This window comes from Globicephala melas, chromosome 3 (assembly GCF_963455315.2).
Source record: "Globicephala melas chromosome 3, mGloMel1.2, whole genome shotgun sequence".
NCBI lineage: Eukaryota > Metazoa > Chordata > Mammalia > Artiodactyla > Delphinidae > Globicephala > Globicephala melas.
In genome coordinates, this window is record NC_083316.1 from 41,255,477 (window position 1) to 41,273,626 (window position 18,150).

The 18,150-nt window shown below is 37.8% G+C and overlaps 1 protein-coding gene across 4 annotated transcripts in view; it reads right to left on the reverse strand.

Moving 5' to 3' along the window:
* ARL15 (ARF like GTPase 15) overlaps window positions 1-18,150 on the reverse strand; it is a 416,463-nt gene that overhangs the window by 254,359 nt on the left and 143,954 nt on the right. For 3 of the 4 annotated variants that reach the window (XM_060295767.1, XM_060295768.1, XM_030843129.2), the window contains one exon: window positions 9,216-9,275. The exons of the other annotated variant lie outside the window; for it this stretch is intronic. In XM_060295767.1, the coding sequence (XP_060151750.1) occupies window positions 9,216-9,275 (60 nt within the window). The remainder of the gene's footprint in view (window positions 1-9,215; window positions 9,276-18,150) is intronic. 4 annotated transcript variants of the gene reach the window in all.

Here is an 18,150-nt window from a genome sequence, read left to right on the forward strand (position 1 = left end):
TCCTCAGGGCCCAGCATGTAGTTAGTATTCATTAACTATTCACTGAAATGAATTCAGCAACAACAACAAAACATTTTGCCTCTGAAGCATCTAACATTACTCTAGCATCTTGGGGCACAATTTGGCAAATTTCCCTCCAGCTTAGAACTATGGATATATTTTATACAACATACAACAAACCTTTAAGACTATGTTGTGCTTTTCAGTCCTTCATAACTTTACAGTCTAGTATGGTAAATACCAGTACTGAGTACACGATTCAACTAGGATCATAGAGAAAGGACAAAGAAGACATGACAGGGGGAAAGACAGCCTAGGAACAGATGGGACAAAAGTCAAAGAGGTGACAGTAGGCTTGGCTTATGCTAGTACAAGACTGAACCAAGTCCACTGTCACCTCCATGACTTTCATCTCTTCTGCTCCTTTCCCTAGACTTTGTGTGATGTCTTGTCCTTTCTGTACGATCCTAATCGCATGTTGTACTGTTATAGTACTTCCCATACCAGACTATAGTGCTTCTCAAAGTAAAGACCACAGTCATAGCAACTTTGTTAAGTCAGTATTAGTTATTATTTTATGGATGTTTGGTCTGCCTCACACTACCCACGCAAAAAGAAAACTTTGAGATTTATTAAAATGCCTACTGTACAAAATAAAACTAAAGAATTGACAAAGTCAGGGATAAAGGAAAATAGAGGAAATAATCCTTTATAGTCCTGCACAGTTGTTAGAGACCGTCTCTATGGTTCCCAGAGGCTGATGCGAAGTAGATACTGTATGTTTTTATATAAAAAAATAAACTAGTTATGCTATACCAAAGAGGAGAACAGTTATCAGAATCTTCAGCTGCTAGAAAAGAAAGCAGCAATGGAGAAGTTAAATGCCTTGCCCAATGTCCCCTGGCTTGTTTTTTAGAGGAAAATACTAGTCTCTTGACTTCCAGTGCTGTTGCTGCAATATCACACTGAAACCAAATACACAGTGAAAATTAGTTGCTATTATGGCAACCCCTGGGAGAAACAGAAATACCTATTCCCCTGTGAGGGATAAGAAGTTAAGCTAAGAACCCAACACAAATGTTCTGTGAGGAAGCTGGGCAGAGTGAGAAGACATGAAATGACCTGATTGCCCCTAAAGAGGAAACAGTGGTGAGGCAGCAACCTCAGAGGCACATGAGAACCCTACTGCCAGGGCCTGGGAAGTTTAAAAGTCTGGGACACTCGTTTCTAGAACGTTCTATATACACACAGAGTCTTATAAAGCAAATTGTAAGCGCTATACTAAACTATGACTGGGAAGACAGATTTTTAAAAATTTCCTAGGGCACTTCTCCAGAAGAAAACAAAAATTAAGGTCAGGTCTACATCAGCCAGTAACAGATTTCTGGGCCCCTAGATTCACTTCTTTGGCTCTGCTGACTGTTTGGCTCAGTTTTCCCTTAGCAAGTGTAAAAAACGCTTGAACACCACCACCCTGGGATCCTGTTCAACCAATTCAGATAGCTGTGGCCTTTTAACTCACATCCAAGTGACTTGGCTTTATACCAATATCATTTCCCCTAGTAAAGCCTAAGCCTAAGTGAGAAAGTACACAGCTCAGGGAGCCAGGAGTTAACTGGCTGTTCCCATTCCAGAAAGGTCTGGTTCTTTTCCTAGATAAGGAAACAATACTATATCAAGATGTTTCGATCATTCAATATTACATATTACACTGGATCCACAACTATAAAAAGAGAATTAGTGGGAATACCACTGTCTATTCTTAAAGCATCTCTTCTGAGGTGCTTTAGGCAATTGAACTTTTCTTTTCCAGCCCAATCCCTTGGGAAATAAATAGTGTTGATTTATTAAAACTTACATTTTACAGATAAGAAAACAACAACAAGAAGTTCAAATGCAGAGGGGGACAGAGTGTCTTGAGGCTACACTCTACTTGCTGAACCACATTTTTTCCTTATAATTATACAACAGATACAGAACATGCACATTTACTTGTATGTAGCTGACTGTCACTCAGCTCAAAGCACGGTCCTAAGGTATTCTGTGGACCTGGCCGCACTTGGGGCCCCCCTCTGTGCTGCCATGTTCCTTTGCCAGGGTCATGGTTTCTTGCCTCCTTTCCCATAGAAACCCACGTGGAGATGTCTAAAACAGTTTTCGAATGGCAAGTTGCTTTCTCCTATAGCAGCAAAGAATGTAGGCAATTCTACTTGTCTCTTACAGCAATGTGGCCACAATAACCTCTTCAGGTCTGTCTGCTTATACTCATTCTTTTTCTAATATACAACCAATTTATTGGTTTATATTGTCGAGTTTCCTCCTCTGTCTTTGTTGTATAGCATGACCTTCAGAGCCAGTGAGTATATTAAATTCATAGGTATTTAGTTGCATTTTTTTTTAATAGGAGGCAGTAGTGGCCATATAGAGGGAATAATCATAATATACAAAGGACAGTGAGAATGCATCAGATAAAAATTAAAGAGCTATTATTCCCTCCAAAGTAAGTTTTAATAAAAGATTCTGAAGGAAGAAAGCTTTATTTTGGAGAAAGACATCAAATGGCCTGGGTACAAAAAGCAGGAATTACAAGAAGCAGGCAGCAGTGCCCCCTGGGCTGCCTGTTAAGAAGTCTGCCCTGTGCAGTTTCTGGAGAAATTAAGAAATGCAAATAACCTGGACAGATTAACAGCACCCGGAGATAACTAGCAGCATACAAAGAAACAGCACCTTTCAGCATGAGGAGGCGTATTCCTCCAGGCAAACAAAGAAACAGGACAGAGTCAACATCTGTTTCATATAACAGCTTGGCTGCTGAAAGAAGCAACCTTTAAAAAATGGCTTAGCTGACAATCCTTAAAAATCATTCAGTCACTATTGCATGGGTTGAAGTAAATGGGTAAATGAACACAACTTGCACTTTCCATACGACCCTCACCTCCTTCCTCTAAAGAGAAGAAAATAAAGTGCAAACAAAAATCCTCATGAACTTCCCTTTTGATTGACAACTAGCAGCAATGAATACTGAAGTGTAAAAGACAGCTAACTGCTTTTTAACATTTCTTTGCTTTCCCAAAGTCAACTGGGAAGACAAGACTGCCAAAGAGTATATTGGGTGGGGATGGTGGCCAGGATAGGGGGTGAGGAAACAATTCAGACATAACTCCTTAGGATATTAAGGGAAGAAAACAAGTCATTTGGCCAAACCAACCATGGTTCCAGTATTCAGTTCAAGAAAGAAAAAGGATGATGTCTGGATGCCTATCAATAAGTGGTAACAAACGAAACATGTTAAGAAACGAAATTTTCCTCTCTGGATTCTATCAATTTGTAAATGAAATTTCAAAATCAAGAGACAGACACCCATGAATGCATAAAAATCTGTTCGTAGATTTAAGAACTGGACATTTCTAAGATGAAAAATTATCAGAGCTGTGATGTCACTGCAGTGTGACCACTGCTTCCACTCAGTTAAATGCCAAATGCTTCACTTACCTTAGTAATGTGGTTAAAATACATAAGCCAAACAGAATGAAAGCAATTAAGAGGTACTATGACAGACAAGAGATTTTTCAGGTGGAATCTGAAAACAGAAAGAAAGGTGATTAGGTGGAAAGGGAGAAAAAACATTTACTACTAACACACATGTAGTGCCAAAAAATATGCTGGGCAGCTACCCAAGACCCCAACGAGGTGACGTCCCTTCCCAGTGACTTTTCAGTTTAAATAGGTATAATGCAATGAAGGAAAAGATCACCTTGTCTACGAGGGAGGGAGGCATGACCACAAAAAGAAAAAGCAATCAATATGTGATCTGTGTTGTTTTCAGAGACCTTGGGGTAAAAAGGCTTTATTGAAAGGTGTTTTTGCGGGGTATGAGGGAGTGAGGATATAATTATAATAAAAGCAAATCTTCCAAAAATGTTAGCTATGGGCCAGGTGGTCTCTAAGTACTTGACCTACGTTGACTAATTTAGTCCTCACAAGGATTATATGATGTAGGGACTATTATTACTACATTTTACAGATAAGGAAACAGAGATACAGGAAAGTAGACTTGCCTGGAAGCATGCAGAATGACTGGGCTTTGAAACAAGTCACCAGGAGGAAGGAAAATCCTTTGAAAGATTAACCTGCCTATCCAAAATCCTGCACGGTGTCTTGCACAACATCCATAAAAAAATAATAGAGCAAGACAAGCAGAGTAATCAATTAAAGCTAAAAGAGAAAGGATTTAGATTAGTTTCAAACAAACAAACAAAAAAAACCTTTCCAAATTAAAGAATATGCAGGGGAAAAAAAGTTCATTGAGCGATACCACAGAATGTCCTTCGTCAGGATGGAAACTAACACTCAGCCTTGCTGGATGCTATTAAAAATAAATCCCTTCAAGTATGGAAGGGATTAACCTAGAAATTCATTTTAGGCTTATAAGAAGTCATATTTGGCTTTAATCAAGGAGAGAAGTTAAGTAGACATCAAGAGTCTCCCCTTGTGTCCATTAGCCAGTCTGTTCAGGGACTATGCTTGTCTTAACACTATAACCACCACCATTTTCTAGAACTCAGCCTGAGCATATAATATGTACTCAGTAAATATTTGTTGACTGACTGAATTAGAAAAAATAAAAGAATATCAAAATGACATGTTTATGGAAGATTCTGTAAGTTTTGGAAACTATCTTGAATAAGGTAAGACTCTGCTTCAGAAGGCAGTCTTGAAGAAATCAGAAGAGGGAAGTGCTGGAGCACTGAGGGAGGGCACTGGAGTCAGACCATAACTGAAGAAAAGTTTGACTTGAAAGACTTCTAAATAAGAACCTACTGGATAGGGGCTTCCCTGGTGGCTCAGTGGTTAAGAATCCGCCTGCCAATTCAGGGGACACGGGTTCGAGCCCTGGTCTGGGAAGATCCCACATGCCACGGAGCAACTAAGCCTGTGTGCCACACCTACTGAGCCTGCGCTCTAGAGCCGGCGAGCCACAACGACTGAAGCCTGCGCGCCACAACTACTGAAGCCCATGCACCTAGAGCCCATGCTCCGCAACAAGAGAAGCCAGCGCAATGAGAAGCCCACCCACTGCAACGAAGAGTAGCCCCTGCTCGCCGCAGCTAGAGAAAGCCCGCGCGCAGCAACGAAGACCCAACACAGCCAAAAAGAATTAAAAAAAAAAAGAAAAAGAACCTACTGTATAGCACAGGGAACTCTACTCAATACCCTGTAATGATCTATATGGGAACAGAATCTAAGAAAGAATGGACCTATGCATATGCATAACTGATTCACTTTGCTGTACAGCAGAAACTAACATAACATTATAAATCAATTGTATTCCAATAAAAATTAATTTAAAAATAAAAATAATAAAAAAAGAAAGACCTCTAAATAAAGGAGTAAGACAGAAAACGAATGATAAAAGCAGTTGCAATAATAAGGGATGACATCCTAGAATTTTTCGGCAAAGAGCAAGATGTTCATGTTTAATCAGTACAGTGTTAATGAAAATAATCCAAACATGTGAAGACTTCAAATTGTTCATATAATAATGATAAAAGCATCAGCAGACAACACATGGGAGCACTTCTCTTGTGCTGGGCCCTGGGTAAAATGTTTTATGTATAGAGTATGTTGATTAAGCGCAAGCGCTCAGATCAACTCCCATACCTCCTCCAAATAACTTTGATCAAGCCATTTGATCTGTGTCTAGGTGTCCTGTGTCTCATTATCTGTGAGATAATAATAGCATCTATTCTCTAGGCATGAAGTTGCAAAGATTAAATGAGAATGTGTGGGGAGAGAAAATATAGGAAATTTTAGAGTTCTAATTTCACATAAAGACAGGAGTAATCGGTACAGCCTGATGAGTATGACAGGTAAGCTGAGGAGAGCAAGTCATTCTCAAAATAGTGAAAACAGGACTCACTCATCATATCACTAGGCTGGACTAACTATATCTCTCTTTGATATAGTAAGTCATCCCTTACTTTATTCTTACTTTCCCCTTAATTTCATCATTTTCAAAAATTAATTTCAAATATTTCTTTTCATGCATGTCTCCATCCCTGAACCACGAGTGCCTTGAAGACAGGGGATATGTTTTAAATATCATTTATTCCCAGCCCCTAGAATCATGCTTGACACACAAATACTTGTGCTAGAATGACTGCATGAACAACAGGAAAAGACCATATGAGAAAATTGATGTGAACGAGATTTACAGCAATTTTTTTTTTTTTTGCCGTACACGGACCTCTCACTGTTGTGGCCTCTCCCATTGCGGAGCGCAGGCTCCGGACGCGCAGGCTCAGCAGCCATGGCTCACGGGCCCAGCTGCTCCGTGGCATGTGGGATCTTCCCGGACCGGGGCACGAACCCGTGTCCCCGTATTGGCAGGTGGACTCTCAACCACTGTGCCACTAGGGAAGCCCAAGATTTATAGGAAATTTTAAGAGGAAGATACAAGAAATACCCTCATAGAAGAGAAATTTGATAAGAACATAGAATTATTTCTATATATACATAACACAAATTATGTAGTACATATATACAAACACACAACCATCTATCAGTGTGTGTGCAAACACAGTTTGTTATTAAGATCTACCCAAAGTGATTTTCTTTTAATTTAACTCCATTAGTCATTGTTATTTCATTCTAAACCATTTCTTCTTACTAGATAAGGAACAGAAGTTCATGCCCCTTCCTATTTTTAAAAAGTGAGAAATGTAACTTAAGGTTGATAAGGGGGTGATGGAAAGTCTTGGAACCATCTGGAAAGGGTAGAAGAAGGAATTTGAAGGGAGGAACAGGGGCCGTGCCGATCTTGGGAATGAACCCTAGGATAAGCAGAACTTTCTGAGCATTCTGCACTTCAGCACAGTTCGGGCTCTTAGTATCTGCCTACCTTTATACCTATCTTCTTGAGTTTCTCCCTCGATTTCATAGTTTTCCCCTGGATTGACAACCTGATTGAACTCTGATTAACCTGTCTTCTGAGTTAACTCTCTACTGGTAAATAGCTGTTTCACATCTTCACACCCTGATCTTAAAATTCTCAGCTCTTTCCTCTTGAACTCAGAAATTCTTGGGTCAAGCAACCTCCTCTCAAACAATCTGATTTTAGGAGGTCATAATTCTCCCTAAATGCCACATATCTTATATTGGGACGAGCCTCTTGGTATGTAAGATTTACTCTAAATCCCAGGAAAGCTATAGTCTCTGTGTGTTAGTCTACTTTTCATGCATTCTTGGGTGAGACATGACCTAGGGCCCAGTCCTACCCCATGCAGAGTAGGTCCTCAAAAAATATTTGTTGGATAAAGGAATTAGTGAGTAAAAAGTCAAGGATTGAACTCCCTCCACTGCTTGCCTCTGAGCACACAATACAGGATACACAATTAGATTCTACTCAGAAAATCACCTTCTCCTTGAGACAGTCTCTCAACTGAAAACAGCTAGTAAAGTTCAGGGGAAGAAGAATCTGTGCTTAAGCTAGGAATTTGCTCTTCATTACCACCCGCCAAACACCACACATCACTAGCCTGAAACTAATGTATAGGTCCCAATCCCTGAAGCTCTATCTTATACCTACATCCCTCAACTATTACATCACGGAAGAGGCACAAACTAAAGCGTTTCCACCAAACTCTATGGTATCCGCTCCATTGTAATTTCCATTTCAACAATTGCCAGGGTACACACAGTTCTTTCAGCAAAATTAAACCTTGGGAACAGACAGATTCCCACCTTATACACCCCGTCCTCTAATGTGATCTTCTGAATTGTACTGATTTTCAATGGCACAGAGTCAAGATTATAATAAATTCCTTGATGTGTTCGCTTTTTAAAAATTGTCCAGATACATCCATTGTTTATATCATCCAACTAAACGTCAATAATAAACACCTTATCAATTAATCAACAGTTTTGTATACCTGGAGGGTACTCAATAAAAACTTTGCATCTAGCCTAGTAATAATACATTTACTAAGTATCAACCATATTCAAAAATAATAGAATTCTCAAACCATTCATTTTGATTCCATGGATGTTTACACTATGTCCTCTGAAGCCACAAAGTAATATTAAAATACTCAATCTAAAAGAAGAGTCTTAAAATTTTTGGATAGAAAAATTATTCTATTACAAGAACATTCATGTTTTATAATTTTTGCAGTTAAAATGACAAAACCAACATCAAAGAAAAACCAGAATTTATCAACCATGGTTCATTTTAAATATTAATGCTGTAAAAGTCAAAGGTAGCTATAAAACAGACTGACAGAAGTATACCTGTTCTGGATATAGCTCTTTAAAACACACACCTGAAAAGATCAGCCAATATATCATTAGATAAAAATAAGAAGGCATCAAACACTATTGTGATGGCATAAGGTTTGTGTCAATTTCATCAATCTAAAAATAGGTCACAGAATGAGCTTAAAAAAAAACACAGGGTAAGGTCAATATCACAAAGTGATTAAAGAGATGGAAGAGAACTTTCTTCTAAGTCATTAAACTCACCAATATTATACTGAACTCCAGAGCACTTACCATTTTCCTGTGGCATTAGAGAATTTAGTAGGTTCACTGAATTGACTGATTTCTTTGTTAACCTATTTACATGGGTTAAGACCCTGACTGACATAAAACACAACCAAAAAAAAACCCCAGACAGAGAGTGTAATGAAAGACTGAATGATGTATAGTTTGGGGTGCAGCCTAGCCAATAAATGTGCTTGACCAGCAAAGAACCTATTGGCAAAGATTTATTATCGGAACAAATACATTCTAAAAAGATCTAATACAATAAAACCTGCAGTATGAATACAAACTACGCTAAAATACAGTTCTCTGCCCTGCATAACACATAGCGTATTTTTTATGATTATATTAAAACTCTCTTCATTTTGTTCATTGAAGAATAAATTTCATTAGCTAAGTAAAACCAAAGAGTACAGTGTATGAAATGGCATTAGTAGTGTAGTTCTTTAAACCACACAAAACAAAGTTTATGTTACTTAGAACTCTTCAACTACCTTTAAAATATATATAAAGAAAAGGAAATATTTCTAGGAAATGTATTATCAAGAGAAAAGGTAAAAATGAACCACCTCTGAGAATAATACATCATCATTATGTTTTAATTATATGTAACACATTAATATGAACTTAGTAAAAGCTAGAGCCAGACATATAAGTGATCTTAAATGATATACCTCCAAGTTCTTTTACATTCAAGATGGCATTCTGGAATGGCACTGCTTTTATACTAAAACCTACAATTAGAAAACAGAAAAGAAAGAATTAGCAACTTAAGTTTTAAAAATGTATAAAATGCTCAAATGCTCTTTTTTAGGCAGATTAAGAGTTATTTTTCATAGTTCATATTTACACCAGAAACACATAATTTCCAAGACAAACGGTTAACCCAGTATTATCTTCTACCATTTTGCAAAACAGTTGTATGTTACAGCAAAATATAACCCTTTTCTTCAAAATATTGCCTCATTCTTTAATACATAATGCCACTTTGTAAATTTTATCAGTTGCGAGAAAGACACTTGGACGTATAGAGAAACTTCAAAGAAAATATTAAATCTATCAGGACCTTTGCATCTAATTCCTAAGGTTAATCTTCCCTCACATATAACTTAGCAACCCTAGAGACTAAGGTATCAAAATTATAACTATCTTATATTGAATTACATAGTATTTATGTTAGCGTTTTCTTTCAAGGACATGGTTAAAGTCATACATAAATTTTTCTTAAAAGTACAATCATAATTACCCATTTATGCATTTTATAATGCATGTAATAAATGACTTCTATTATAAAAGTATATTCAGAGTATAGTACTATGATTAATTCTGTATTTAGGACTTAATTATCATCATCTAAGTCAATCAATTCAGGTGTGACATATGTGAGTGTGCGTTTACCTATACACAGACACACACACAAATATATACACTAAATATTTCTGAAATGATCCACAAGAAACTGGAACATGTAATGACTCTTGGGAGAACTGAGAGTCTTCTTCTGGAGGTCTTAAATAGAAGGGAGATTCTTTTGTTTCATTTGAATACTTTGCATATACAGGTACTTCTTTTTCAGTTAAAAGCTCTACTAATTTTTAATAGTTAATTTATTCAGTAATTTCCGAGCACCCAATCAATTTAAGGTTTTAAGCATTATTTGATATGTACAATTACAAGATAAATAAGACACGGTCCCCTTTTCAAGAAATTATCAACAGGGTGAAAGGGAAAACAGACAAATACTTTCACTGAAGCAAGTTATGATGGGTGCCTAGAAAGGTAAAAAGATATAAAGTACAATGTGTATAAGAACAATTCTTTTACATGGTTTTGCTTTACTTTATTACAAAACACGTTAAAATGTGCCTTATTATACTCCAGCCTATTATTACCACTCCTCTGTTGTATACTGTCCCAGAGCTTTAAGATTTTATATATTACCTTCTACTTAAGGCAGTGAGTATCATGTAATGGTTAAAAAGTGACTTTGGAGTCAGACAGAACTAGGTTTTAATAAGCTCTTACTGTGGGCAACTTACCAGCCTTGGCTTTCATCGTCTGTAAACTGGGAATGATAGTAACTATGTCACAAAGTTGTTATGAGGATGCGATAATGCATGTGTTATCTTTATCACAGTGCCTGGTACAAATAAGCACAAAATACAAGACTGCCGACGTTCTATTTCAGTGGATGCCATGTTGTTGACGATTTAATCATTAGGTACACATATCTTCTGCCTGCCTGAATATATTACAGACTCAAGACAGAAATGCTGGTGCTCATTTACGAAGTATTTAGTTGGAGCCATAAATGTTATCACTGAATGAAAAGTACCTTTGTTGGAGTGATGGAAGTGTAAACTGTTGAAGTTTGTTGTCCAGAACGTAAATGTTCATTGGGCTCTCTGAGAACCTTCCAAAACATACCCTTCCTATGTGGGTTTAATACAGACTGACACAGTGGGCGTAGCACTATGATTAACGGTGCGTGCAGTCACTGAATCTTAGTAAGATAGCAGGAGTAGGGGGCAGCTTCATGTGGCTGACATACCGGCATATACCTGGGTCTGCAGGAAAGCCTCTCCAGGGGTCTGGCCTCTGGGAAATTACGGAAACTCAGCGTCAATCACAATACTCCTGCTGGCAATGAAATTCGCCCACAGGAGACTTGGATGCTTGACTGTATCTACCTACCACACAGGGGTGTTACATGGATCAAAAGGCAATGATTGTGAAATCCTGAAAACGAAAACACTATGTAAGTGCTAAACAGTCTATTAGTGGTTAGGTTCAGGACAACCCAAGTATGGATTTTCCAGAGAAATGGGACAAACCCCAACTTTGAAAAAGAAATAGTTATGGAGCACATCAGCAATATTTCATCTGTTTTGATTCTTAAAAGCTGACAATATGCAGGCACCCAGAGGGAAGAAATATCCTTCTGGAAATTACCACACCCATATGCAAAATACAACTTTTGAAATTTATTGATCCAACAGGCAGGTTTTGAATTTTGAATCCTTACACAGACTTCATAATAAATTGACTACAAAAATGTCGTCCAATGTTCACTCTAAGCAAAGTAACCTAGCAATGTTATTTATAGGCATATAAATGTTCCTGCAGAATACTCATAAATGTTTTCTCTTCACACAGAACATATGTGGCTAGATTTATACTGCAAAGGTATATGCAGTCTTCCACTTTGCTGTCTTTGTATTATTTTTACAATATAGCTGTGGTAATTAATGTTCAGAGGATGAAGCCTAGATAATCAGTCCAGAAAATAAGAGAATGTACTATTTATGGAAGAGAAACAATATTTTTCTATTTTAGTCATTCTGTTTGCAAGGATTAAAAAGACTTAAAATGTAAAGACACATTTTCAGTTCACCAGAAGGGCAATCAAGAAGGGCAACCATCAGATCAATTGTATTTTATTCCTTTACACTGAGTTGGATGAGGTCAAGAAGGGAAATTAATATTTAGTAGGGTTACAAAGGTCAATCCATCAAAATACCTTTCTCAAAGGGTTGCTTTGAGGAATGAAAATCACTGGATTGCATGGGCTCTACAGTAAGAATGTCTGGGTTCAAATTCTGCTCTACCATTATTAACTGTCTGACTCTGAGCAAGTTACTTAATTCCTCTGTGCCTCAGTTTCCTCAGCTGTAAATGAAAACAGAAGGTAATCAGTGCTATAAAGTGTTTTGTTTTTAAATAAATAAAACTAAAAATTCAGAATACTAATGGTCATCAAATAATCACTGAATGCTTTCTCCCAATCAAAATCATGTGCGGCCTCAAGTTCAGATATATTATGAAAGCAGTGGTAAAAATAAGAGTTGCTGAAGAAGCAATCAAAACATTTATTGAGGACTTCTATAGACTAAATATTTGTGGTCCTCCTTAACACTTCTTTTCCTCTCAATCAGTCAACCAACCAATCCCCAAAGCCTTTAAATTTCACCTGCTAAATAGTTCTCAAAAATGCCTACTTCTGAGGGCGTCCCTGGTGGCGCAGTGGTTGAGAGTCTGTCTGCCGATGCAGGGGACACGGGTTCGTGCCCCGGTCCGGGAAGATCCCACATGCCGCGGAACGGCTGGGCCCGTGAGCCATGGCCGCTGAGCCTGTGCGTCCGGAGCCTGTGCTCCACAACGGGAGAGGCCACAACCGTGAGAGGCCCGCGTACCTCAAAAAAAAAAAAAAAAAAGCCTACTTCTCTTCATCCTCACAGCACAACTCTCGTCAAGCCACCACCATCACCACGTGGTGAGCCTCCTAACTAAACTCTGCATCTATTATTGGCCTCCTCAGTCATCCCCACACATTGGCAGAAGTGATTTCCTGAAATGCACTTCTGTTTACATCATTCCCCTACTTAAAAGGGTCTAACATTCTCACTACTCAAGGTATAGTTTGAAACACCTAACAAGGCCCTACCTGATCTGGTTCCCCTTTCCTTCCCTAGGCTTATTTGGTACCATCTCCCCCTCATTTATATTCTTCAGTTCCTAAAACAAGCCATGTTCCTTCCATCTCAGGGCCTTTGCACCTACTGCTCCAAAAGTGTGCATACTTTGCCCTTCTGGCAAACTCTTTACCCTTCAGGTGGTATCAGAACTTCACTTTGTCAGGCAGGCCTTCTCTGGTGTTCCTGAAATAGGTTGGTTTTTTTGGATCTGTGTGCTTGGGGCACTCAGCATTTCTCCTACATGACTTTCACGGTTCTAATTACATATCAGTTTATTTACTTGTTTTATGTTTGTTCCCCAGCTAGACTGCAAGGATTCGTAATAGAGATACAGTGTACAGTGTATCTTGTATGCCAGTGCTTGGTCATAATAGGATCTCAATATTTGTTTAAAGATCTGTGCTAAGGGTTTATATTTAGTCAGCCCTCCATATCCGAGGGTTCTGCATCCACATATTCAACCAAACAGACCGAAAATATTTGGGAAAAAAATTTCCAGAAAATTCCAAGAAGCAAAACTTGAATTTGCTGTGCCCAGGCCATTTACATTGTATTTACATTGTATTAGGTATTATTGGTAATCTAGAGATGATTTGAAGCATATGGGAGGATGTGTGTAGGTTACATGCAAATACTGTATTTTTATATAAAGGACTTGAGCATCCTCAAATTTTGGTACCCGTTGCAGGGGAAGGTGGTCACCAGTCCCCCTCATATACCAAGCGACGACTGTATTTTAGCTGTTACGACCATCCTTAACTTAATGAACTAACTACTGTTCCAGGAAGCAAGTGAAGTCTAGAAGGGTTAAGTGCCTAGCCAAAAGTACTAAATGCTGTATTTAAAACCTGAACTCAGGTCTCATCACCTGAGTCCACCAGAGCTCCACACTACAGCACCTCTTCCACATACCAACAAGATGATGGATTCAAAATTTCCAATTTTGAACCTAAATAACGGTGGAGCTGACTGGAAAAAATACACACATACCTAATAATCCCACTAATTATTTTCCCTCGTATTTATAAATAATCCAACACAAGGAATCTATTTTGATTCTTGTGTTCTCAGGTCTATACTACATTTCCTGATTAATGGAGTAAAAATAATAGTATGAGTTTAGAGAGTACTTTTTTAAAGACGTTATTAATAAAACCAGGAACTCAGGAGGGGAGGGAAAATGTCCAACTGACTCAGCCATGACAGTGTGCTCGCTCTGTTCCTTCTTCGAAAAAATAAGCATCCTCCGACGCTCTTGTCAGGAAGTCAGTGAGCTGATGGAACAAGAGCACTGTCCTAAAACCCTGTCACAGCTCTTAGACTCACCAGGCACTTTTTTCTTTTTTTTATTTATTTTTTATGTTTTTACATCTTTATTGGAGTACAATTGCTTTACAACGGTGTGCTAGTTTCTGCTTTATAACAAAGTGAATCAGTTATACATATACATATGTTCCCATATGTCTTCCCTCTTGCATCTCCCTCCCACCCTCCCTATCCCACCCCTCTAGGTGGTCACAAAGCACCGAGCTGATCTCCCTGTGCTATGCGGCTGCTTCCCACTAGCTATCTACCTTACGTTTGGTAGTGTATATATGTCCATGCCTCTCTCTCGCTTTGTCGCAGCTTACCCTTCCCCCTCCCCATATCCTCAAGTCCATTCTCTAGTAGGTCTGTGTCTTTATTCTTGTCTTACCCCTAGGTTCTTCATGACATTTTTTTTTTCTTAAATTCCATATATATGTGTTAGCATACGGTATTTGTCTTTCTCTTTCTGACTTACTTCACTCTGTATGACAGACTCTAGGTCTATCCACCTCATTACAAACAGCTCAATTTCGTTTCTTTTTATCCAGCTACTTTTTCTTGACTTTGAATCCCTCATCTGCAAAATGAGTGGACTAGATTAGCTTTTTAAAGTTTCCTCTAATGTTAGGATTCCATTATTTATATTAAACAAGGAGAAGGAAATAACAGTAACAACTGAGTCAACCATCAATGGCCTCCAGTATTTGGCTGAAGGCCTCAGGGGTAGGTCTCCCGACTCCATTCAAACAATTTGATGGCTGAAGCCTAAGTTACGTAGTCATTTTTTCCTGGCCTATTTAAGCTACATTAGTAAGACTGAAACCTCCCCTAAGATTTAACCCCACAAATTTTAATAAATATATGACTTAGCAACTCTTTGGGGAAATAATTGTTTGCATAGACTTTCAGCTTTTGTCTTTTAGTCCTTAAATCCAAAAAAGCCTGTGATACAAGGGAGATGGATTTGAAATTTTTTATGCGGGGAAAGCATTACTGGAATCGTAACAAAATTAGGTTTCAGAGGGAGGTTAGTCTATTTTTATTCATTGTGTGGAACACAGGACTATTTCGCTTGGACCTACAGACCAACCTCCCCCCTTCCCCTGCAACACATACACAAGCCTGCACACATGTACACAGGTACTCGGTGTGTGCTTCTGACATTCCTGGGTCACTCTAAGAACTGCTAAAGGGAAAGACATTCCACAGATCTGGTGGCCTTGACTTGGACCAAGGACATGATTTATGCGTTAGTTTTGTGATGTTTGGACAATGGTCCAGCGAAATTCTTCTAAATATCATTTCAACATCATAAAAGGAAATTTAATCTACCAGCATTTATAAAACACAATTCTTTAGCAGATACCAAATTCGACTTTCTAACTTATTTCTTCTTAACGTGTATGCAGCTAATACTAAAGTTATTAAAATGTCTGATTCAAATTTTCATAAACTTTTCTGTATTTCTTTCAAATTACCATAATTGTTTTCTATTTTAACTGACTGACATATCACTTGACAAATTTTCAAACATGGTAATATATATCCCTAGAAGAGATTTTTCAACCTTTTTCAATTCCAAGTGTTCAATTTTCTCTAGATTGTTCTCTATGTTACAACAATATATTATCCTAAACCTTTAGACTCCATTCCTCTGTTTTAAAAAGAAAAAAAAGCGAATATTGTGTAATCTACAGGTTAACAATCCCTTTTATCAACAAATTCTTTGGGCATATACAGTCAAGGAATTCACTCTGGACAAAGTTCACTTTTGTTTCTAGACCAATGTGTAAGCTACTCAATTTTTTTCCTCTATCAGCAAGACCTGCTCTTTTCAGGACTTCTTGGCCCTTTGAGTTTTGACAATTTAAGTATCTTTTTAAAATTATGTCAAAGTAAAAGACTGCTGAAGTTAACAATCCAATAAAGTCTGTATTCCCTTTACTTCTGAAGAAAAGGCTGACATTCTTGCCTTGCTGAAATGGATAGACATACCCTTGTGTGTCATGTTTTCATTTTAAGGAACTAATTCTCAGTGTATCTTTTCAACTGTTCCAAACTCTTCCAACAAATATTTCATTTTTAATTGGCTTTATATTATCAAAACATTATAAAATAGAGAAATAATTTAAGAGAATAAAATTTCACACATAATTCGACCATACCAACAAAGCCCATAGTTACTTTTTACGTTTTTTTTCCCCATTTTTGATTCAAAAGCACAGTTTTGCAAGGTTTAATTTTCAAAATGAATGTAAATTTAATTTTCCTTGACAGAAGATCGTGTCTTCCAATATATGATCATTTCAACTGATGTACCACGAGTTAATTAACAAATTCCTTTAATATAGGACATTTAAATTACTTTAAAGTTTTAGTTATACAAAATGTTGCAAGGAATCAGTTTGTTCATACAGTTTCTTTGAAATTACACACTTAATGGAAATTCTTAGTGACACGCTTATTAGGCCAAGGGATGTAAATATTTTGGTAACCTTTAATTTATATGAATAACTTCTTTCAAAAAAAAAACGGTCAACACACGTTTTGGTAAATTTAGGTATAAAATTAACATTTTCTTATTTATTTTCTAGTAAAGTTGAACTTCTTGTAAAGCCAAACCTTTCCATTTATTTGTTTGCCATTAATTCTTTTCCTGAATACCTTTGTGGACTTAGCTTAATTAATCAATTAGATTCTAGACACTACTTGTGAACGTGACTGAATTCTCTAAATGGGACTGTCATAAACTCTTATCTGTAATATCTGATAGAAATACTTCTCAACAGCATTGCTTTTACTTACATTTGTCATCTTAATCTTAGCTTTCCAGTCCTTCTAAACTTTTATGTAGTCAGCTCCCTTGCTCGTTCACTTTGTACATTATTCTCCGTAGGACCTCCTTCAGCTATTCTCCCGTCCTCACATTGAATGTTCACATGCACATGTGGCTTTCTGACCTCCTCATTTCTTCTAGTTACCTTTTCTTGCCATTGGGTTTTGTCATTTATTTTAGGACCTTCCTTTTACCTCCTTTGTTCTTCTTCAGCTGCATACATACACAACAAAAAGGAGCCGGCAGTTGAGTTTGAACAGGCTGGCAATGTCCGTCTGGAACTCTGGTGAGGACTGGGTTTTGTGGGTCCACTGATAACTAAAATCAGCCTGCTTGGTTCTCCTCTGCCTCCACCCCTCCTCTGTCACCACTAATTAGTTTCTCCAACCTCTTGCCCACCTTCATTAGCTACAATAATCATACAGACTCAACCAACAAGCATCTACCCCTTCTCTTCTCTTTGCACCTCATGCCCAACTCTGCCCTGCCTTTATCCTTGCAAAGCCCTCTCAATGAATCACAGGGAACCACACCTTTGTTAAGAAAAGTCTTCTCTAGCCGCCAACATTTTCTTACCCGCTTTTCCTTCCTTCTTATACTAGCAAACAGAGCTTTTCCTTCCCTCATCAGGGCCAGCCAGGACAAGCTTTGCTTCCTTATAATGCTTTTACCACTTTACCATACTCACCTCTTAATAACTTCCCAGCTAAAGTTGTGACATCTGTTTCTGTGTCGACCTTTGCATTTCCATCTACCAACTTTCAGGGCATTTGCTTATCTATCTGAATGAATTCAACACATTTGTCCACCACTCTATCTGCTTCTACTCTTATAGACAACATTCTCCAAACTAATGATCAAAGCTATCCTCCAAATTTTCAGATCTCCAAAACTATCAGATCTAAATTCACATTAGCCATCACTAATTTGTTGGTATAAAGTTGTAGATCCCATCAAATTTTCTACATAGATGATCCTGTCATCAGCAAA